Here is a 23,486-nt window from a genome sequence, read left to right as displayed (position 1 = left end):
GTTTGTGCTTTGCGTTACCTGCCAAAATTCTGCATCAAATGATGATGGATCAGAGTAATGACTATTTGGATATAGGGACAGAAAAAACTGTCCTTTTTCAGCTTTGAGTTATCTTTCATGGTGTTTTGCTGTGTACCTTTGTTCATTAAATAAATGTTGGAGACCAATATGTTCATTTTGTTTGTAATAAACACTAATTTTTGTGATGGGGTACTAACCGAAGTACTAACGGTGTTCCTACACCCCAGGGTACTAACGTAGGGTTAATAAAGAAAAGTTTTTCAGTATAATTGCAGATGAAACTACTGATGTTTCAAATCAGGAACAGGTTTCCATCTGCGTTCGGTATGTTGACGAGAATTTATGTGTCCAAGAACGTTAAGCGTTGTGCTTCAGCAGACACGAAATGCTTCTGCGAAAGAATACTATGCGTCTCTCTACGTAAAACTTTTCCAGGAATGCTGCGCTGCATTGAAGAAGAGGTACCCTCAGGAAGATTTGATGTCAGCCTCAGCGGTTGAAGATGCATTACTTCAACCAAACAAACCTATTTCTAGTTGCATTGCAGAGCTGAATGCCAACGATTTGGACACAAATCGTCTTAATCTTGAAATGCAACAGCTTAGAATAGTTGTTGAGGCAAAGTCATTTGAGCTAGTTTCTGTGAATGCTTTTGTGTTTTTGAAGACCGATGCATGCTATAAAAATTTATTTCCAAATGTTCTGACCTTGCTCCGCATTTATCTGTCATTACTCTCTGTCATTACCATCTGTGAAGCAGAACGATCTTTCAGGACTTTACGTCGTCTGAAAACTTATTTGCATACGACCATGTCTCAGAAACGGTTTAATCACGTTTGCATTTTAAACATGTTAAAGGAAAGAGTAGACAAACTTGACTTAAATTCTATAATAAATGAATGGACTGATCGCAGTTCCTTTCGCCAGAATACTTTTTCCAAGTGATATTATTTTAACTTCCCAGTGTGTTTTATTATGTACTTTTCATTACTCTTGTTTTGAATGTTATGTCTATGTGTGTGTTTCCAATGAATACAGTTTGATTCAAAAGGTTTCATACGCTTTTGTTGGAAGTGTTTTCTCGTCTCTGGTGTTATGGAAGTTACGTCTGTACAAACATAATGACCAAATATAACCTTGGGACGTCGCATGCGAAGAGTTTAAAGAGAATAGCGATTGCAAAAAATCGCAGACGAGATACTTTACTGCAGGGTTAAAAATTTTAACGTTCTTGATTATGTGTCAAATAGAAGTATATTCAGTAATCGTTGCTGCTAATTTTGAAAGATACATACAGATCCTTAAACTAGAAAAACTAATGAAGTAAATACAGTGAGAAATTAACTCACTAACACCTCGAAACAGACAATAGCTACTGTATTTAGCTCTAAGCATACCTGAAGGATTCAAGTTATAGCGAATAATAGACAGTTGCTCCCATCCAGCAGTTGCCGTCAAAATTACAAAGCAACATAATAAAATAGCAAAACAACAAACTCACCTCAACCAGTGTCTTAACACTACTGCTTTAAATTGCACAGCTTTGGATGCCAATGTGGAGCTCAACAATTTATCATAGTTAAAAGCAGATATTACTTTTAAAGTAAACAGTAGCAATATATACTCTACGTGGTTTAGCGACAGACAGGACAATTCTATTCTATTTCAAATTATAATTTGGATAAACTCAAAATTAATTGGAATTTGCACATAATTATCGGCATCACATATGATTGGAAATCAAAACTTCTACCACTAGGATGGTGAACAGGGACACTCGACAACACAAGTAACTGTATGACATGAAGTTATGCAGATTAGCAATAATCAACACCAGTACATACCTAACCATGTCACACTGAGACTATGCATGCAAATATATATTAACTTGCTTAGCTCGGCAGATTTAGACATTACCTGAATCATTTTGTAATGTGTTGAGTTGGAGCTTCTGTTATCTTTTAATGCTTTGCACTTCTCTCTCCATAGAAAGACAGTCTTTGATATAGATTACAAGTACATTTTTCTTAATTTTTTACCCACAACCAACAAGTGCTAATTTAAGTGTTACTGAGTCAGGAAATTGCAACGCAACATCAAGTTACTTGATATACATCATGTTCTTATACATTTAACTTATGTACGAAACTTTTAACCAAGAAAAGGAATTTATTTACGCTTGCTACCTATACAATAATAAACGTAATTTTACACAGATGTTGAATAATGTCCCAGGGCATCCCGACTCTGGGAGAATTGGTGCCCGTAGAAAAACTTAGATGCCCAGACAGACACAAACAATGCATCATTTTTCAGACTTAAGGCTTAATAAAAGTTCTCTTTCTCGTCACAATTGCCAAAGTTATTTCTTGCAAATACACATCTTAATACCATTTCTTCATGCTGCGCGCATAGCATAGCCTGACACAGATCACACAATAGCATCATCCAAACATCAGTCACATAGCCAACCTCATTGTGATGAAGGCCAACCACAATTTAGGATGACCAATACAAAATTTGGTTGCCATGGCACTCAGACACCCACTACAGTCTGACCATGTTGTAGATGGATGCTTTCTACCTGAACATGGCCTAATTTATTCGTAAGTTGAACATACACAACATATAAATGGATCTTACAGCAATCTGACAGGGAGTGAATGCTGGGTTATAGTGGTAACAAGCCTGTGTAATAAAATTTAATTACTGTTTCTTCTACAAATATAATTAACTGCTCACAGAGTTAAATCAAGACTTTGTGACAAAATCTTGCGCACTTAACCAAGTAAACGGTGTAAAATGGCAGGACTTAATGAGATCTCGGTGGTGCAGTTAAGTGTGCACTTGTTTAACCTTCCTTAAGCGCATATCTAACCTTTATATTGACCAGATCGGAAGCTTTGTCACTTTTACCAAGAGCTCGGGAAAGCAGAAAGACAAAAATCATGGTGTATTTTGCAGACAACACCGGAAGTCTGAGGGCCGTAACAAAACATCTCCCTCAGAAGAGACGGCGTCTTTCGCTAAAGTTAACACATGATGGTCTTCAAAATCTGAAGTGTGTTGTACTTATAGATTTAGCTAACAGCTAACCAAAACATCCCGTGAGTCTGAGAAAATTTCCTAAAATATTATAGTAGCTATAATCAGTAGGCCTAGCACTCTTCAGGTGCATTTGTGAACTTTTTTTGCATTTAATCAATTATGCTGGTGTCTACGATCCGGGTCTTTCGTTCAAGCATGGACAGTTTTGGGGTTATATGCAGAAATGATGGGACATGCAAAGACGTTCATGGGTTTTGGGATAGACTTAAATGATGTATTTTGGATAAACGTCCATTTAAGGGTTTTGGGATCTAGGTTTAAAATTAAATGATGGGTATTGGAAAAACGTCCATGGACGGTTTTGGGTTAGGCTAAAGTGATACAGTTATAGGCATCTATAAGCTGGATAGGCGTAAATTATGGACAGCACCGGGTAAAAGCTGGACACGACACAATCCATGGACGGTTGAAAATTTTGAGTAGTTATTTCGTGGCATGACCAACTTTTTTATTTATATGTCTTTACTGTAAATTGTTGTTATTATTCTGATTTAGATGTAACATTACTGATCTGAATATATATTATTCTGATATTGTAAGTGTATTTTAGATCATTTTTACGTGCTAATGGCAAATGTTTTCGTGGCACTTGGGATAAATGGATGTTTCAGCAAAGAAAACATGAAAGGCAACAAGACGGTTTCAATTGTGGCCCACTTGCTTTAAAGGTATTTTTAGAAAGGATGAATTCAAATTTGTGAAGATTAAGTATATAATCACTATTATTATTAGTATATATTACACTGGTCTACAAATTTCAACTTTTTTTTTCAGGTTTGGGTTTTGACAACTGATTGTAGCTAATTTTGGGGCGCTGAATCCGAAAATGAACTCAGATTTTCTCTATCACATCAAGTTTTCTTTCTATCGGTGTCATTATTTTATGAAATTGACCAATTTTACCCTTTTTACAGTAAAATGTCAAATATAATTATTTTCTGACAGCTATAAACTTTCAAACATAGAGATATTTTTGCACTAAATTCATAAATTGGTTCAGATTTCCTCTAAAATAAAAAAAATCCTGTTATGATATCATAATAGGACATAGTTGAAATTGCTCGCGTAGAGTTTTTCCATGCTGGCTTGAACTCCCTGTCTTGGCTTCTCAGGCGTTATCTGTGGGTCAGCTGCTATCTCTGTGCAGCTGGAATATCGTAGGAAGACAGCTGGTGGGAGTAGATTTGACTTAGTAATAAATTCTTGCTTAGTAAGGAAGATTTATTTAGAAGTTTCATAAAGCACATGTACATTGTACAGACCAACATCAGAGTTCAAGCTGAAAAGTGGTTTGTAGAAGGAAAAGGTATTTTCATACTATATAAGTTTGAGTTCAAGTCGGTTAGAGTTTTTGGTATAGTGGTGTTTCTGTGGAAAAACTTGCTCTTAGAAAACTACTAACAAAGAAAGGTTATATTTGATCTCAAGCTATGTCTGCTTCCAGCAAAAGAAGAAAATGTTGTAATGATCCGGATATATTTTGTTACATTTGTGGATGCTTCATGTTGAAGTCTCAACAATGCAATATTACCACGTTTGTAAAAAGGGCATATCTTGCTTACTTTAAAGTCAAGTTAGGGGACCAGGACAAAAGCTGGGCTCCTCATAAAGCGTGCAAGACCTGCGTTGAATGTCTGAGAAGTTGGTCGCAAGGAAAAGGTTCACAAATGAAATTTGGAATACCCATGATTTGGCGAGAGCAACGAAATCATGTTGACGATTGTTATTTTTGTCTTGTTAGTGTGAAAGGGTATAACAAAAAGAGTAAACATCGTTTGAAATATCCAAATCTGGATTCGGCATTGCGGCCAGTTCCTCACAGTGATGAAAAGCCACTGCCAGTATTTATATCACTTCCAGAACTACACGAAGAGGCTATTTCTTCTTCAGAAGCATCGTTTAGTGAAGGAGAAAGTGAAATTTTTCAACCAGCACCCGAGGATCTGTCAGACAAGCCTTCCCAGTTTAATCAGATGGAATTAAATGATTTAGTGAGAGATTTGTATTTGCCTAAGCAATCGGCGGAGTTATTGGCATCAAGACTACAGGAAAGGAAACTTCTCAAAGCTGGTACAAGCGTGACATTTTTTCGCAAACGAGAAGAAGAACTGCTTCCATATTTTGCTTCCCACAATGATTTCGTTTATTGCAACAATATAGAAAGGCTTCTTCTAGAAATGGGATTACCACAGTATGATGCAGACGAATGGAGACTTTTCATTGATAGCTCCAAACGAAGTTTGAAGTGTGTTCTACTTCACAATGGTAACGTGTACGGTTCTATTCCTATAGGACATTCGGTGACAATGAAAGAAGAGTATCAGAACATCAAAACCGTTCTTGAAAAGTTCAAGTACCATGAGCATAGTTGGCTCATCTGTGTAGATTTAAAAATGGTGAACTTTTTGCTGGGGCAACAAAGTGGCTGCACCAAATACCCATGTTTCCTATGCTACTGGGACAGCAGGGCCAAGGATCAGCACTGGAAGAAAGAAGAGTGGCCTCCAAGGCTTACCTTGACACCTGGAGACAAAAATATCATACGTGATCAGTTAGTTGATATCAAAAAGATCCTCTTGCCTCCTCTTCACATCAAACTTGGTCTCAATGAAACAATATGTAAAAGCTTTGGATCATGAAGGAGAGTGTTTTAAGTATATATGTTATGCTTTTCCTGGTCTCAGTGAAGAGAAAAAAAGAGCTGGGATTTTCAATGGACCACAAATCAGGCAATTGTTAAAGGATGAAAATTTTGTAAAATCAATGTTGCCATTCGAGGCTAGAGCTTGGAATGCTTTCGGTGCTGTTGTGAGAAATTTTTTGGGAAACAGAAAAGCAGAAAATTATAAAGATCTCTTAAGGGAGCTACTGCTTAGTTTTGAAGATTTGGGATGCAGGATGAGCATCAAAGTTCACTACTTGAAGAGCCATGCGGATGAGTTTCCAGAAAACCTTGGGAAAGTTAGTGAAGAACAGGGTGAACGTTTCCACCAGGATATTAAAATTATGGAGGAACGTTATCAAGGTCGGTGGGATTGTCATATGATGGCCGACTATTGCTGGAGTTTGAAAAGAGAAATTCCAGATGCTGCTCATAAAAGAAAGTCCCTCAAAAGAGCATTTTTAAGCTTATAAGTGAAGAGTTCATATTTTATGAAAGCTCTTTTGTTGACTGTTTCTGAACTCGCCCTGCCCAAGTCCCTTTGAGTCAATCTTTATTTTGGCACTTTGCTATTTCTGTGTGTGTCTTCAGAATTTCTGCACTCCGTTGTCTATGTGCATATTGTGTGAACTGTAGGCTATAATTCAGATAATACCTTGTCACTGTCCTATCGACAGGTTCGTCAGCATAATGTAGCGTTTGATGTTATTATGGTTGCTCTTTTGTATGCCTATTTTTTATTCCAAAACATGAAATTTTAATAAAGACAACGCAAATTTGTGTGAATATAATATAGAATGCTTGTTTGCTAATTAAAGCTAGATTATTGCAGGTAAAACAGTGTTTATTGCATCAGAATTCCTTGTTTTGACAACAGAGGGGGGGCAAAAATTGATTTTTTTCAAAAATTAGGGATATTTCATATCTCAAAAACGTGATGTGATAGAAAAAATCTGAGTTCATTTTCGGATTCAGCGCCCCAAAATTAGCTAAAATGAGTTGTCAAAACCCAAACCTGAAATTTTGTGTAGACCAGTGTTATCACTAATTCAAACTATTTGACATCACACTGTGTAATCGTGTATATTCCTAAAATCAAATTGGATTTTAATGAATTGTAAAAAATAGCTTTTCTATCGATAAGTGGCATATTGCAGGAAGCTCAAAGAATCCTTAATGTTGTTTAAGGTCGTTGAACTATACCACATACATTTCCAGAAGAGCACTAAACCATACTTATGTACAAAGTTAATGTAAAAGAGATTTATAGGAAAACGACCAACATTTTTAAACTGACTTTAAACAGATTAACTATTTTGTTCGTTGTTGTATTTGTAACTGGCACATTGTTGGTCTTAAATTTGTTAACTAAATATTTTTAAAAACTGTATACTTCTGTTATTTTGTTTCTGTTTTCACAACAAATGATTTTAATGTAAAAATACAGATAGATTTATTTCATTTTGCAGACTATGATGTATTGCTGAGCTTTTGCAATATATGCCACAATCAAGACCCATCTGAAGTTGACCAGCAAAAGACAGAATGGGTAAACCTTGCTCATCATATAATATATTAACTTGGGCAGATTTAACCATCATTGCATACAGTTTCGTAGGTATTATAAGTTGCAACTATTTTACCCGTGTAGTGAAACTATTTCGAACTGGGCAAGGGCAGATATCAGATTTTGGGGAAGTTTGTTTTCAGTTTTACTGTGGTCTAGGCCAAATTTTGAACTTTTCACTTTTTGCTTGATACTTCAACACGACCATGATAATCTCTATCGCCGGTTCTTCGCATAACTTAAACCTGGCACTGATTCCTAATCATTCAATACCCTGGTTACCAAGCTAGCCTTTATGCAATTTTGATTGTGACATATTTTTTATTGGTTTTTACATCATATTGCCCAAATTTAAAACTTTTTGCCAGTTTAAGTAAACATACCTAGCGTCGTTAATGCATTGCAACTGAGTATCGAACACAAGCCATGCACTAAAGTCGCGTCTAAGTTTGCTCATCATTTGTTGTGTTTGCTCAGCTGTTACACTATGTTTCTACATTCAGATAATTGTCTACGAGTACACAGGTCCAGCAGTGCATAGTTTTATTTTTGTATAATTCGTGTTATATAACCAAAAATTTTGTACGTAAAAACCATAGATAAAAATTACTTAACTCAAACAAAACTAGAAATGTTTAAATCACTTTTAAAATTCTAGGTGTTTTAGTTTTGCACTCGTGGTCCCAAAACACCTATAAAAAAACTAAGTTAATGACTTCTGTTTTTTTGATTGGTCGGTTTAACTTTATAGAACACCTATACCATGCTTAAGCATAGGTGGGCAGTACCGAATTAATTTTTCCTGGTCCTGGTACTCGGTACTTTTTGTGTGATTAGTTAAAATTTTAACAAGTATGTGTTCAAAAAACACATGTTAATTACTCCTTAATACCAATTGTAGCATCTGTTGATTTTTTTTAATCTAGAAATGTCAAGCAAAATTGCGAACAAGTAACCTTTACCGCTGCAAATATAGCATTTGCTGCAGCATCTTTTACACGAAAAGTGCTGTCTGTCCACCTCTTTGCTTAAGAGATCACTTTACAAGATTTAATTGTGTATACAGTCAACACTCGATTTAACGGACTTCGATTTAACGGACTTCGGATTTAACGGACTCAATATGCGCAGATCTATGAGTAAAAGAATGTACCAAAAGAACGGTTTTTATTGTTTTGGAATTCGCCAGGCTACTTGCGTGAATGCGTGAAACGATTAGAAAGCTGTCTCTCACAACGTCACAATACCAGCGTATTGTGATCTATCAGCGTACTCTGTACTCTGTTAGCAAGAGCCTTCATTCGGTGCACCTTAGAATCAGTTAGAACTTGTTAGCAAGAGCCTTCAATCGGTGCACCTTAGAATCAGTTAGAACCTGCATGTGTTTAGTATGGTGCATTATGTCTAAGCCAAATGAAACACGTAAACGTGTGAACTTGTCGGTGATGCAGAAACTAGAACTGATCAAAAAGCTTGAAAAATGGGCCAGCATTGCGAGTGTTTGCGATCAGTATGGTGTCAAAAAACAAACAGTCTCAGACATTAAGAAGAGCAAGGACAAGCTGTTGAAATACGCTACGTCTTATTGTGTTGATGCGGCGTCTTCCAAGGGTGGTAAAGTGAGCAACAGAAAACATATGAAGATGGGTAAGGAACAATCTTTGGACGCAGCAGTTATGAAGTGGTACGTTCAACAACGGTCCAGTGGAGTGAATGTGCTTGGGACAGAGTTAATCGCAGCTGCTGCTAAACTTGCTACCAGTCTTGGCTTAACCGATTTTAAGGGCAGTGATGGGTGGCTTTGGCGATTCCGGAATCGCCACGGATTATTTAACGAGGTTCTGCATGGCGAGGCTGGTGATGCAGATACGGCAAGTGTGGCCCCCTTTCGCGAAAAATTAACAAAGCTGATTAGTGACGCAGGCCTCACCCTATCTCAAGTATATAACGCAGACGAGACGGGAATTTTTTGGCGTTCTATCCCGAAGAATTCTCAAGTCCGTCAGGGTGAGGAGAAGACCAAGGGGAAGAAGACAAGCAAGGAAAGGCTGTCGGTCCTGGTCGGGTCCAATGCCACCGGTACTCACCGACTGAAGCTAGCCGTGGTGGGCAAATCGAAGAAACCACGGGCATTTAAGGGATTAAACGTCGAGCGTGACCTGCCAGTAGTTTACTACAACTCTAAGAAAGCTTGGTTTAACTCTGCAATATTCACTGATTGGTTTTTCTCACATTTTGTGCCTGCGACTCGGAAATATCAAAAAGAAGTGCTGAAGATTTCTCCTGATGATGTACGAGCGATTCTAATACTCGACAATGCCCCAGCGCACCCTAGTGAAGAGAAGCTTGTAAGCGCTGACGGCAAGATAAGGGTCCTTTATCTGCCCCCTAATACAACATCGATTATACAGCCAATGGACCAGGGGGTTATTAGCGCCTTGAAGAGGCGCTACATCCGACGTTACTTGGATGAGGTCCTGGTCATTGTAGAGGACGAAACAGATGCTGAGGTCGACACCAGGGGCCAGCGGACCTTAAGCAACATAAAAAATTACAATATTCGTTCAGCCATTTATAACTTTGCAGCAGCGTGGCAAGACATTAAGGTGTCTGTCCTCGCAAATTCATGGAAGAAAATCTTAGAGGACAAAGATTCAGAGGCCAACTTTGAAGGAATAGAGGCAGGAGATTTTCTCCAAATGTTGCAGCGTGGTGGGGAGGTATCCACCTCCATCGATGATATAACAGACTGGCTGGACGAATTAGATCTGGACCCAGGGTATCAGTTCATGTCTGAGGCCGACATAGTGGCATCTGTGGTGGATGGTGGAGAAGAGGAAAGCAGTGACGAGGAAGAGGCGATTGAAGTCCCCAAGGTGAAGTTGTCAACTCTACGGAGTTATATCGATGCCCTCATTGATTACTCCGCCTACAGCCAACTAACTGAGATGGCGCACCAATATGGGAAGCTCAGGATGATCAGGGAGCATATCATCAAAGAACAGCATATGGGGGGTCGCCAGACAAAAATCAACAGCTTCTTTGCCCCTAGCCGCCCTGTTCAACATGGTACTCCAGCCAACCCATCTGTGTCGTCTCCATCTCTCTTACGCATCCCACCTGCCCCTGAAAATCTGAACAATGATGCCCCATGCTGCAGTCATCGTCACGCCATCCCTGAGGTTGATGTTCAGGAGGATGAACATGATGAGTTGATGATCATCTCTGACTCAGATTAATCTACATTTAAGTTGTGTACTGTAAATGTACCTGTGTACTGTAGTTGCGCAGGCTATACAAAATACAAACAAGGAACGCATTTCATGTGTCTTTAAACTGCTACTGTGTTGTACTGTACAGTATTTGGTTTATTAAGCGTGAGCATCTGCGCAGTATAAACATGTTTGGTACGCGTAATACATCTCTCCATCAAAGTACTGTAGTGTTTTATCGTAGGCGTGTTTTCCAAGCAAAAGCTAGAATTTGCGGTGACAGATGGTCTACGCTATAGCAGAGTACTTGACTGTACACTGTAGTGGGAGTACGGTATTTTCGATTAACGGACTTTTTCCAGCAACGGACTGCTGCTGGTCCGCATTTGTCCGTAAAATCGAGGATTGACTGTATTGTTTTTTCAGATTGAATGCAGTCTTTGTTGTCGATGGGTTCATCAGAATTGTGTACCATTAATAGAGCATTTGTCGCAGGAATATTTTTGCAGCAGTTGAAAAAAAGAATAAAAGGATTGATACAAATTTTTGTGTTTGACGCGAAAGTGAATATAATCAATTTTAAGCAATATCTGAAGAAATAAATTCGAGATTAGGTGTTACGCTGCTCACAGTTATAGTAAAATATGTACAATTGAACACATAAAGGTTGAGTGATGATGAAAACAACTCGGTTAATCACATAATTTAAAAAGTTTTTGGAATTGGACTTTATTCAGACCCAGATTGGAAAGTTTGCTGATCTTGGATGAGCAACATTATGAAAGAATAGCCATTATATGCCCAATTAATTTATTCCTCCCCGCGTTCACATTCAAATACTGAGTGAGTTTTTACTGGATTGGCGATGATGGTCACTTCTCTCCTGTCAGCTCATCTTCTAACAAAAATCGTCCATGGATGCTTTTTAAGCCCATCTCAAAACAGTCCATGGACACTTCATCAAATCCACTATTTCAGCCTATCCCAAAACCGTCCATGGACACTTTCATCATATGCACTATTTAAGCTTATCCTAAAATCGTCCATGCTTTTTAAGCCCATCTCAAAACAGTCCATGGACACTTTCATCATATGCACTATTTAAGCTTATCCTAAAATCGTCCATGCTTTTTAAGCCCATCTCAAAACAGTCCATGGACACTTCGTCAAATCCACTATTTCAGCCTATCCCAAAACCGTCCATGGACACTTCCATCATATGCACTATTTAAGCTTATCCTAAAATCGTCCATGGACACTTTCCTCATATCCGCTATTTAAGCTTATCCTAAAACCGTCCATGGACGCTTACGCAAAAATCGTCCATTTTCAAGTGCCCATGGACGATCTCGAAACCACTGCTTTAAACTTATCCTAAAAAACCACCCATGGACGCTTTGTTGCAAAACAACTGATTTAAGCCTATTTCAACAACCGTCCATGGACGATTAAGGGAAAACGTCGGTTTTGCGTAAAAGCGTCCATGGACGCTTACGCAAAAATCGTCCATTTTCAAGTGTCCATGGACGATCTCGAAACCACTGCTTTAAACTTATCCTAAAAAACCACCCATGGACGCTTTGTTCCAAAACAACTGATTTAAGCCTATTTCAACAACCGTCCATGGACGATTAAGGGAAAACGTCGGTTTTGCGTAAAAGCGTCCATGGACGCTTACGCAAAAATCGTCCATTTTCAACCGTCCATGGACGATCCGCGGATTGCGTCGTGTCCAGCTTTTACCCAGTCCCGAAATTTTGCCAACATACTATTGTTCCCTTCGGAATCTACAACTATACAGCTCATTAGTTCTATAAATGTTGATATATGCTAGTGAAACCTGGACAATAACTGTAAGAATAACCACAACGACTGAATGAATTCCATCAGCGTTTCCTACGGAGGATTTTTGGTGTCAGCTACCAAGAGCACATCACATACAATGAAATTTTATGCAAAAGTCACTTATTTACTGTAACAACATAATAATTAGGTACAAAATGTGCTTTAGACTATCATCACCCAAAAAATTGCACTAGACTGCATGGGTCCCAACACGTGGAAAACGTAGTTTAAAGAAGATCTGGAAGGCCACTTTCCATAACGATTTACAACTCTACAACAAAAAAGATGTTGATGACGCCGAAAAGCGAAAGATGTTGCATTGGACCAAACTGCTAGGAATTTTTTTACTGCCTTATGTATCCAAAAAAAATACAAAAGGCCCTAATGATTGTTGGCGAAAACTATTTTGACTGCTGGCAAAATCTAAATCTTCAGCATACAAAGAGGTACCGCTTCTATTTTAGGTTGTGGAAACAGTTATTGTGCAATTTTTACGCTTCATGGCAGTTTTTTTTAAAGTGACTATTTAACCGGCCTCCATTTATCGAAGTTGTTGAATCATGGTGACCAGCAGATTTTCAGTGATGTGTTTATTGCTCTCATTTCAAACAGGGAGAAGAAAGCGATGTGTTGGCGTAGTGGTTAATCATGGGGGGTAGAATGCTGGAGATCTAGAGTGTGAGTCATACTATTGCTCGACTTTGTTTTAGCCAAATTTATTTTTCAGTTGTTTTAAGTATAAAAAGGGTAGAGTTTTGGACACAGGAACTTAGTTTTAAATTAATTTAGAGTTTGAAAAATGTGATTTGAAGCTGTATAACCGCTTTGACTTCAATTCACATCAGTCTAGTTTAGCAATTTAATCATGAGTAGACTTTGTGTCAGAGTGATTAGTTTTAGACAAATTAACACTTGGGAAAAATTAGTACGTCACAGTAGCCTTTTATCAACTTAGCGTTCTCCAAACCAGACTGCAGAATATGCAACTTTTCGACGAGATCTCCGGTGTGCAAAAGCAATCGCCGTGGTGTGCAGCACTATAGGCCTAGACTTGCAGTGCACTGTTAGATTTTTGCGTACCTATGTCGCAGAAGGTCAAAAAAGGCTGCCACATTTTGTACCAGGAACAATTTAAGAAACAGTTCGGTTAACCTAATTCTAAACGTATTAAAAATTGAGCAGTTGAAAGTCACTAACCGCAAACTTTGCCTTTAAAGTCGGCACAACAGCCAAGCAGCGTCAACAACCAACAGCTTCAGAAGTGAACACACAAAAGAACGACGATGTGTGGAGCCCAAATTCGTGAAAAGAACAGTGTTGCCAAACAAAAAAAAGGCATGTTGTAAAAAAAAAAGATTACAAATTATTCTGTCAGAAATTATGATAAGAAATGCTAGCACACAAATAAAATATTTTTGAATTCTTTTGAACGGTTAAAGTTCCTAATTTCCTACGGTCCGCAGATACAACTAGACAATAATGCTGTTGCGTAGTCTATCAACTTTCTACATTGACTGAAAGATTTTAACAACATTTTGAATATTTCCAGTCAACATTCTTTGTTACATTTGATGTTTTTTGTAAGTAAAATTATCTGATTAATCTATGTACAATGTAGTATTAATTATTATTAATTTCCATTACCCTAATTATCGTTTAAAAAATTTTGTTGACCACGAGGTCCTATAGACATCGGAAACATGAACACATGTGTTTATATTTCCGATGTCTATGCTTGAACCAGATAACCAGTAGGGTCATAGAAATCAGTAATCACAAACGGGACACACAAAATAGTTACCGGTATATTATTTAATTGTGACGTTACTGTGACAGTGATTACTTGACTTACAATACGATGGTTAAAACTTTACCTGCTAACACTCGAATTTCGCGCATTTTGTCGCATTGCGAATGTTAGTTCGATTTACCCACGCAGTTAGAGTTTAAAACGGTATTACTTTTGCCTGTCTTTTTTGCTATAAACGCTCTGTCTTTGAGATGTTTAAAAATAACCGCACCTCTGACTCCAGACCTATCTAAAACAGTTAACTCAGGATGTAGGCCTGGTGTCAACCGGTTTTACCAGAGTTTTTTGTTTCTGGCCAACATTTGTCTGTGTTTGTCCAAATCGTGAAAATCCCGCTGTCATTCGTCTTAAGCCACGTGCCGCCATCATTGCAGAACCGGTATGCGGAGAGAGAACCTTCAAAGAAAAGAGTTTTCACTCTGAATGCTGTTGAAGCAACCTCAAAATTCTGGAGAATGTTCAACTTGAAACTAATTTGATGCCTAATTTTGAAATCAGATATAGATAAATCAGTCAGTCACAGATCAATCAAAAATCAGACAACTTGAACATAGAAAGTATTTGAGGTAACGTTTCACATCACATTGGTCCAAAGAAAATAGTTTTAGAATAAATTAAGACGCATTTAGCGACCATTGGTCTATTGCGCCATCTTGATAATATTTATTAAAATTACTATTTACCATCGTTCAAGCCAAAGTACTCGGGACAGGTCTCAGAAGCCTGGGTCCCCGTCTTAGTATGCTTCCAACACACCACTCCGTCATCATGACGCGACAGTTAATCGAAAGACAATTAGTCGAACGACAATTAATCGAACGACAGTTTATCGAACGACAATTAATCGAACGACAGCTGATCGAACCGACAGCTGATCGAACCGACGGTTGATCGAACCGACAGTTGATCGAATCGACTGGCTTATTGTCTCAATGTTTGAGAAACACGCAATTAAGATCCGAGGCTTAAAATGTTACACCTATATATAATTCATCAGTGTGATATCATAATTCTTACTTGAAGCTATTGTCAAAGTTTGTCGTTCGATAAATAGTCGTTCGATCAACTGTCGGTTCGATTAATTGTCGTTCGATTAATTGTCGTTCGATAAACTGTCGTTCGATAAACTGTCGCAGTACCCTCCGTCATAGTGTCCCGGGCAGTACAAACCTACATAAAGTTATTTTAAAAAGCCCAAGTTAAGTTGCTAAACTTCAGGGTCTTCCACCACAGCAGCAACACTCTACCGTTCGCAGGGTCGGGTTTTGTGATGCTCAGGATCTCATCGCAGGATTCTTCGTATCGCAATATTTTGCAAACCATTTCTAGAAGAGCCCTCGGTCTGATCTGCAAGTGAAGGGGGGAAGACGATTATATCAGAGGGATATCATTGATATCTTGAAACACGAGGATCGACGTTAATTATGAACAGTGCGCACAAAGTGAACATGAGTGGAAGCTGCAAAAGTCATCACATGGGGAGTCACTTCCATGAATTTTGAATTTTCCAAATCAATGGCTTCTCATCGTTTGCCTGTCGCTGCATATTCGTTACAATACATTGCAAAGCCTGTGATCGCAAAAGTAAGAAAATCATGACTGCGCAAACTTTTGGGTTTTGCGACGCTTCGATATAAACGTGCCGAGAATTACGTTATGGCATTCATTACACCTATAGCCTATGCTCTTCAGCGTCTACATCAGCGGCGTTCTTTGCTGACACACCAGGTGGAACAAAGTAAAAAAGACCTTTCCACCGACATCAACACACTCGGTTATTAATTGGGTGTCAAACACCTAAAACTAAGATATTTATGATTTTGTTGGACGTCGTACGTAGGGCTTTAAAAACCTATTTAGACCATTCAGAAGGCAGCATGATTGATGTTGCTTACTAGCCCAGGAATTACCCTAGCAGTTTACTTGCTTCAATGTCCCAGGTCGCATGCAGAATTAGGTTAAAAATTGGCATGAAAGTAGCTAATATTATGTTTTTAGGCCAAAAGTTCTAGTGTCTATTTTGTACTACTGTTAAAGAAGTTTGGATCATGGTTTTGTGATGGCATTTTATGGAATGGTAGATCAAAGCATACTAAACAGACAAATTTCAGAGATGAACCCTAAGGAGGATTTTTCGAGTAATCAGTCTTTTAGTAAATAACAAATATTTTATGACATTTTTTGATGTTTGATGCCTCCTTAATTGGGTGACTGCCGACTGAAACTTAGAATGGCAACGCCACAGCCACAGCCTTCCATCTCAACAACGGGGAATCACTCGCTCTCAACCCTAATGATGCGGTCGTCCCATTCAGCCCTGAACCTTCGTACCCTATCTCACCTCGACCGGGCAGCTTTACTTAAGACAGCACAGAGATTAACTCAGTGACAACCTCTTGCAACTTAATGACGTCACTTATAGGGCTGTTTTGGCCTGGAGTAAACTGTGGCTTCGTATACTGCAGTAAAGATTGAAAGACACGGCAATAATAGCGTATGTCAATAAATTACGGCGGGTTGGCGGCGCAATTAAAAACGAAATTGTTACGCACCACGTTCTTGGGGATTGCGCATCGCGTTGACAAGTAAAAATTACCTGTGACGTAACCAACAGCGGCATCTATGAATTGTTGTTATTTAGTTACAAAATGTGGTGTGCGCGTATACCTACGCCTGCGCACTCTTTAAATCTATTCACGTTGGTGAAATTTTGCGATTTCCATGATTTTATTGAATGTTGTACATAATGCATTAAAAAGTGTATTAGATCAATCCAACGCCAGAATGGCCGCTGTTGACTTCAGTGTGGGAATTACCCTAGCAAACGGCGCTGCAAAAACTTGCGTTACAAGATTGTTATTATTGAGTCGAATGTTTAGGTTGCGTCAAAGACCGAAAATAGATTTTGTTGGTCGTCCTACGTAGGGCTTTATAAACCTATTTAGACAAATCAGAAGGCAGCATGGTGGGAGTTGTTTTTTAGCTTGGGAATTGCCGTAGCAGTTGGCGTGCTTCAATGTCCCAGGTCGCGTGCAGAATTATGCTAACAATGAAAGTAGCTAAATTTAGGTTTTTAGGCAAAAAATTCTGGTATCGATTTTGCGCCTCTGTTAAAAAAGTTAATCATGTTTTGCTGATGGCATATTGTTGAACGGTATTGCAAAGCATACCAAATTGTCATGCGAAAATTCAGAGAATTTTACGGCAATTTTTGATGTTTGACGAAGCCTGAACATCTTATTGCAAGAGTTAGAGATTTTACTAAAAATTCATGAAATAATTGCCCAAGGCATACTGAAGTGACATACAAGCTTTCAGGTAGACCTCTGCGAATTTTGTCGATAAATTGCACTTTAATGAAATGAACAAAGAAATTAGGCATTTTTACCAGCATGCATAGACAGGTTTGCCGGTTAACGTAGAACGGAGTTTGACTCATTCAACGATATTTCTTTTGTTGTGACCACAAATTTTAATCACTTCAAGAATTAGTGATGACGAAACCTCGCAGGTAACCGTAGAAAGCAACTTTTGTGCTAAATTAAATCGAACGTAAAAGTTGTGGTATATCACATATTTTCTAAACACTGTTAATTCTGCCAACAGCGGGATTGGTCGTCTCGATTATCGGAAACATTCTGCTTGCAAAAAGTTTTCTTACAGGAGTTGTGTTGAACGACTACACACAACACGCAGATCTTTGTCCAAGGTATCAAAGCAGGATTTATTTCGTGTATGTAGGTTGTATAAACAAAATTAAACTGCACAAACGATTACACATAGCTATATGTGTGCTGGTTGTACTTATAACCAAATTCTCTCCTCTTTATGGGTGCTTCACGGCTTTGGAGGTTCATTTCATAGCACTCGAAGAGTTTAGTGCTCGGCCAAATAAATCTTTACTTCCACATCGATGATTCACAATTCAACTCACTTGTTCCACTGGCGAGGTTATCGCTTCACTCTCCTTTCTTCAATACCACCTGTTTGCTTGTGAAAAAGTTGCCAATTAGCTTTCCTTAACTCTTAAAAAGATCATTTTGAACATGTAAAATTTAATAGTTGTCGGCTCTATTCTGGAGTCAGTATACAAGGAAGTGAGTTGGCGTGAATCTATGAACAAAGTTTATTAAAAAGTGTAAAATTTTAAAATGGCTTCCTCTAGTCACTCTAGTGTAATATGCGGTACATGCATTTTACAAATAAGACGAATACAAGAAAAATAGCTATATACTGTACGATACAAGAAGTATATGGGTGATGACTGATGACGACTTGCTTTTAGCGTAAAACGAGTTATACTTGCAAAAGTAATGAACTTAATTTAAAGTTTGACAAATGAAGCGATTTTAAACTGACAAAAATATAAAAACCTTACACGTTGCTACCAATGGAGCAAAAGCAAGTTTGCTTAATTGGTCAGAGGGACGTTTCCCACCCAACAAATATTTTTAATTGATATCCATACGACTATGACTTGCTACAGACTGACAGTATTAATCGTCGAGTTTTGTTCTTTTGGCAAACGCAGTTTTCAGTGTTTCAAAAAACATCACTTCGTCATCATTTGATGAATCGAATCTCAGGAAATCATAAATTTTTCGGTTAAAAGTTCGTTGGATTAATTCTGGAACGCGAGCTGCTACTTCACCATGCCACTCCACTAATATCAGTTGATCTCTTCCAGCAGAATGTTGAAGTTCCTGAAGCGCCGTCAGCAGAAATCTAGAAGCAGTAAACCTTATATTTAATTCAACAATTTGATAAGTAGGAAGTTTACACCTCTAACGACGTACACTTATATGCATGCTAAAATGTTGTAAATTTAGGTTTTAGTTCATGCCACCTGCAAATTAGAGTGTCACAAAAGTTGCCAGAAAATAAGACGATAGTTTTACGACTCTTCGAAACAAGTCTCAGAAGATTTTCAGTTGAAAACGCACCAGCGTCGATGTCACGACCAGCCAGGAGAAGTTCGATGGAAGGGTTCCCGTTAATCATCCCAGGTACCAATTTATAATCCACCCAATCACCAAGTTCATCATTGTTGTGGTCAAAGAACACAAAAGCTTTTTCGTTTTTGCGTGTCTGGTAAGTTGAAGAAATATCGTCTTGTTTCAGTGATTGAACTCTGAAATATTCATTGACTTTTCGAAATAGTAATCTCCTGAACCATTTACTGTAACCAACTACGCCGCATAAAATGAACAACATAAACAATGTTGTAAATGCAAGCGTGTAGGCCAAATGTCTCTCCAAATTGCACGACCTATTAAATCCATACCGTGACACCGGACGACCACGCAAATTCAGCGGAGATTGGCACGCAACGCAGCCGCCAAAATACTCATCAACCTCTACTGTGCATTCTGGTAGAAAACCAGGTAAGTAGATATTGTCGCACTCATTAGAGATATACCAACGATAAAACCTGTCCCATACCTCACAAGAACAATCGAGTTCGTTCCATCTTATGTCCAAATATTGAAGTGATTCCAGCATGTTTTCATCGGAAATACTTGGATCGAGCCGTTGAATAAAATTATAACTAAGATCAAGTGTCTTCAGTTGTAAACGAGAAAAGAAACCGGGTCGAATATATTTGATTTTATTGTGAGAGATTGAAAATGTTGTGAGACGAACAAGAAAGGAAATATTTCCTTTCAGTTCAACAATATCATTGTGGTCTAATTCGAGGAGCCGTAACGTTGGGATAAATTGTAGAGCTGATGATGGAAAATTGGGCATGCCGTTGGAGTTCAGTTCCAGAATTTCGAGATGGTTTAAACCGTTAAACCAGTTTTGAGGTAAGTCCAAGCTAAGTCCACAATTGTTAAGAACGAGTTGACGAATTCCAGGAAAAAAATTTAAAAATTTTGGCTTACTGGCGACTATCGCTAAAGTCATTAGGTTATTAGATAAGGTCAGACCGTAAACTGATTCAGCGAAACAGTTTTCATTTTTTTGCCACAGTATTAATGCAGCTTCAGTATTTTGGCCAGATTGCTGCCATGTCAGTTGCACTGTGCTTAAGGTATTCAAACCACATAGAAATGAATAATTCCACAAATGAATGTCGTTTCCTACAATTAGCATTTGACGCAAGTTCGACAAGGAATTGAACGTTTGCTGATCAATAGCAACAAAGGAGTTATGAGAGATGTCTATGCTGCATAAATGCTTTAAATTTTTCAGATCATCTTTTTGTAAATTTTGCAATTGATTGTGAGATAAATCGAGGACGGTTGCCGTTGATAACATAAGGTATTGCCTGTCTGAGATTGTGTTGATTTGGTTGTTCGAATAATCGAGCAATCCGCTATTGTCACATTTCGGGTTAGTTTTCGGCAAAATTGGTTCCTGGAACAAGTTTCCTTTTAAATTAAATTGAAATTGAGACGGTATATTCAGAAACTTTTTTCTGAATACTTGTTTTTCAAAAGAAGTGTTGTTGCCGAGAGTCAAGAGGTTATGAGCGGCTCGGACGGATTTAAGATGACGTAATCCAGACCATGCATCGGAGGAGATGTGACGAACATTGCAGTAGGAAAAATCGATTGTCGATAGATGAGTCAAGTTTGATAAACTGGCAAAAGAAGTTTTATCGATTCTATTGAACTGAATTGACCAATCTCCGGAAGCCATTGGCTTGTCAACAGAACCAAGTTTTAATGTTTCCATCGAAGAAAATTTCGAAAATATTTGGCCCATCTGTAGCACGTCTATTGCCTCCGGACTTCCACAAGTTGGATTATTGTTGAAGGAAAAATCAAGATGGCGGATGTTAACCAAATTGCTCAAATAAGTTGGTTCAAAAATAGTTTTTTTCAAACAGTTGAAAGAAAGATCGAGGATTTTCAATTTTCCGTTATTTCTAAACGTTCCATTCGGGAAAAAAAATATAAAATTCCCTGAAAGATTAAGAGATTGTAGGTGGGTCAGTGGATCAAACACACCTTCTTCAATCATCACTATCTTTGATGCTGTTCCTGACAATCCTGCCAAATTCAATATTTTTATGCCAGTTGCGTTGACAAAATCATCTTTTCCCAAACGAGTAACCGGATTTCCATACATGGTTAAAACTACAAGTCCACGGGGAAGTATATTTCGAGGAATCTTGTTCCAATTGTTATATTGTAGATCAACGAGTTTAAGGCTTGAAGGAAGAGGTCCAGTGATGGTAAAGTTCCTCAGACATTCTTGGGTTGGAGCCAAAGAAATACAATTTGCTTCACTAAAAAGTATAGTTAAATTGATTAGATGGTCGAACTGGCAAGATATTTCACCTAACTCTGTTTGAGTTATTTCCAGACCAATTATTGACGGAGGTAGTTGCTTTGGAAATTCACGAAGATAGTTGTACGACAAAATCAGCCATTTCAGATGAATGAGATTTTGCAAAGCACCGGGTTCTATGTAAAAATCTGCTTGGTAATTTGAGAGTCCTTTGTTGCAAGTTCCAAGTAAATTTAAAAGATTTAGTTTGGGATATTGCCGGAAATCCTTCATTTTAATTTGCCTTATCGCATTGTAGGAGAGATCTAAAGCTTCCACGTTGGCTGCTAAGTTTTGTGGAATGACCGTTAATCCTCTGCTATAGCAATCAACATATACATATCTATGATCCAGCCAGGGGGCATTTTCGAATATTAACTCCAACGGAACTTGCTGCGACTTCTCGACCCACGAAACAAAATCCAATCCATTCACACTCGATGGTGATTTGCAAGGATTTAGTGGATTCTTTGCAGAGACAACCGATATCAAGCAAATTTTTGTCAGCCACCACATTGTTTCCACCTTTTCTTAAAACCTGTTTTGTAATCAACAATAGTAGCTTACATGATACGGTTTATAGCCTGCCCTATACTAATAAATGCAATGCATTTATTGCTTACTACCCCATATTTATTCTTAGAAAAATTTGAAACATGGGTAATGGATATTCTCTAAATAAAGTTTTCAAAACACGAATATTTTCTTTCGTTCTTTCGTCCTTTTTAAAAAACTTTCGTTCTTTTTAAAAATGCCTGTGTTGAGGTTTTATGGCAAATTTGGTTTAATCTGTGCAAGGGTTTCATGTCAATCAAATTTCGGTCATGTCAATCAAATATCGTTCAATTAGACTTCGATCAACTCAACCCCTTCAATTCAATCTCCATCGGTTTACTGAAATCTCATTTCACGATACTGGAAACTTACAAGACCGGTCGTGCAGGTTTGCGACCTGGGGAATAACAACCTAAATTCACCGGCCACAATTTGCGTATAATTGCCCCGTCAAAACAAAACACAACAGCATATGAAATACGTGACGAGGAAGCAATGCAAGCATGAATGACGTAAGGCAATATAGACAACGCATTCTTGCCGTTTGGATTTAGCCGATGTTTTTGCTTCGTACTTCCTACGTGGTTTTTGCCTAATTTAGTGCTATCTATAAAAAGTGTGATTTGTAGGCTACACATCAACATACCTGTACATATAGACTGTGTCTTATTAGTAATGCTTCATTTAAAACGACTTGTAACTTTTTCTGTTTACAAAAAATTTAAACAATAAATGATATAAAAAAATAAAAGTTACCTCATCAGGCTAAAAGGCTTAGAACTACTTAAATGTTAACTAGCCAGCTGTCCTGAAGAAAATCAAGTGTCAAGTTTTAAGGAAACCTAAGAATTAAATCAACATTGCAACGTAACAGATCTGAAAAACTCGTTTGTGGAGACCATACTGCCTTACATTAACGGTCTGGCGTGTAAATTACAAACTAGCTGTAAAGAAGAACGTCACAAACCATCCCCATTAAATAAAACAATGAAAAAATCAAACCGACCGCTATCCTCAGCAGGTTTCCGTATCCTAGAAAAATGAAATTTATCACAACTACACGGATGTTGGCCAGTGTATGAGACACACAACACGTTGTTGTACACAGCACGTTTTGGAAACACGCCCGCCATTGTGATATATACTGTATACACGGACAATGTGATAACAACTTCTTGTTAAGATTGTGCCGGCATCACCACGTTTCCTTGTATTTTAGTACCACTTCGTCATGTTCGTTTACTGTAAGTTTAAGTTTCTATATTTGCTGAGACTATTGCACTGTGTTTTCATTAATAAATACGTACTTGCCGCATTCCTTCATTGACTGCTTGTCTGCTTTATGCTATTTATGCTCGCGCGTCAAGGCGTTTCGACATTCGTAATCATTTGGATTACTTTCGATAAAAATAAAAATCTACTCAAATT

At 38.1% G+C, this 23,486-nt stretch overlaps 1 protein-coding gene across 1 annotated transcript; it reads right to left on the bottom strand.

Moving 5' to 3' along the window:
- Window positions 1-18,337: 18,337 nt before the first annotated feature.
- On the bottom strand, window positions 18,338-22,020 carry LOC143448468 (toll-like receptor 8). The gene is made up of 2 exons (XM_076948230.1): window positions 19,072-22,020; window positions 18,338-18,950 (listed from the first exon to the last, which is right to left on the bottom strand). The coding sequence occupies exons 1-2, from the start codon at window positions 22,017-22,019 to the stop codon at window positions 18,722-18,724; spliced, it is 3,177 nt and encodes a 1,058-aa protein (XP_076804345.1). The 5' UTR covers window position 22,020; the 3' UTR covers window positions 18,338-18,721.
- Window positions 22,021-23,486: the final 1,466 nt, after the last annotated feature.

The sequence above is a fragment of the Clavelina lepadiformis genome, chromosome 3 (assembly GCF_947623445.1).
Source record: "Clavelina lepadiformis chromosome 3, kaClaLepa1.1, whole genome shotgun sequence".
NCBI lineage: Eukaryota > Metazoa > Chordata > Ascidiacea > Aplousobranchia > Clavelinidae > Clavelina > Clavelina lepadiformis.
The sequence above is the reverse complement of the archived record's forward strand: the minus strand, read 5'-3'. Positions and strand labels throughout refer to the sequence as shown.

What these genes read in the sequence shown, in the direction of transcription:
- LOC143448468 (XM_076948230.1), bottom strand. Translation starts at nt 22,019, where the DNA reads ATGTGGTGGCTGACAAAAATTTGCTTGATATCGGTTGTCTCTGCAAAG. An exon ending in TGTGACACTCTAATTTGCAG is followed by an intron (nt 18,951 to 19,071) that starts GTGGCATGAACT and finishes TACTGCTTCTAG; the next exon opens with ATTTCTGCTGACGGCGCTTC.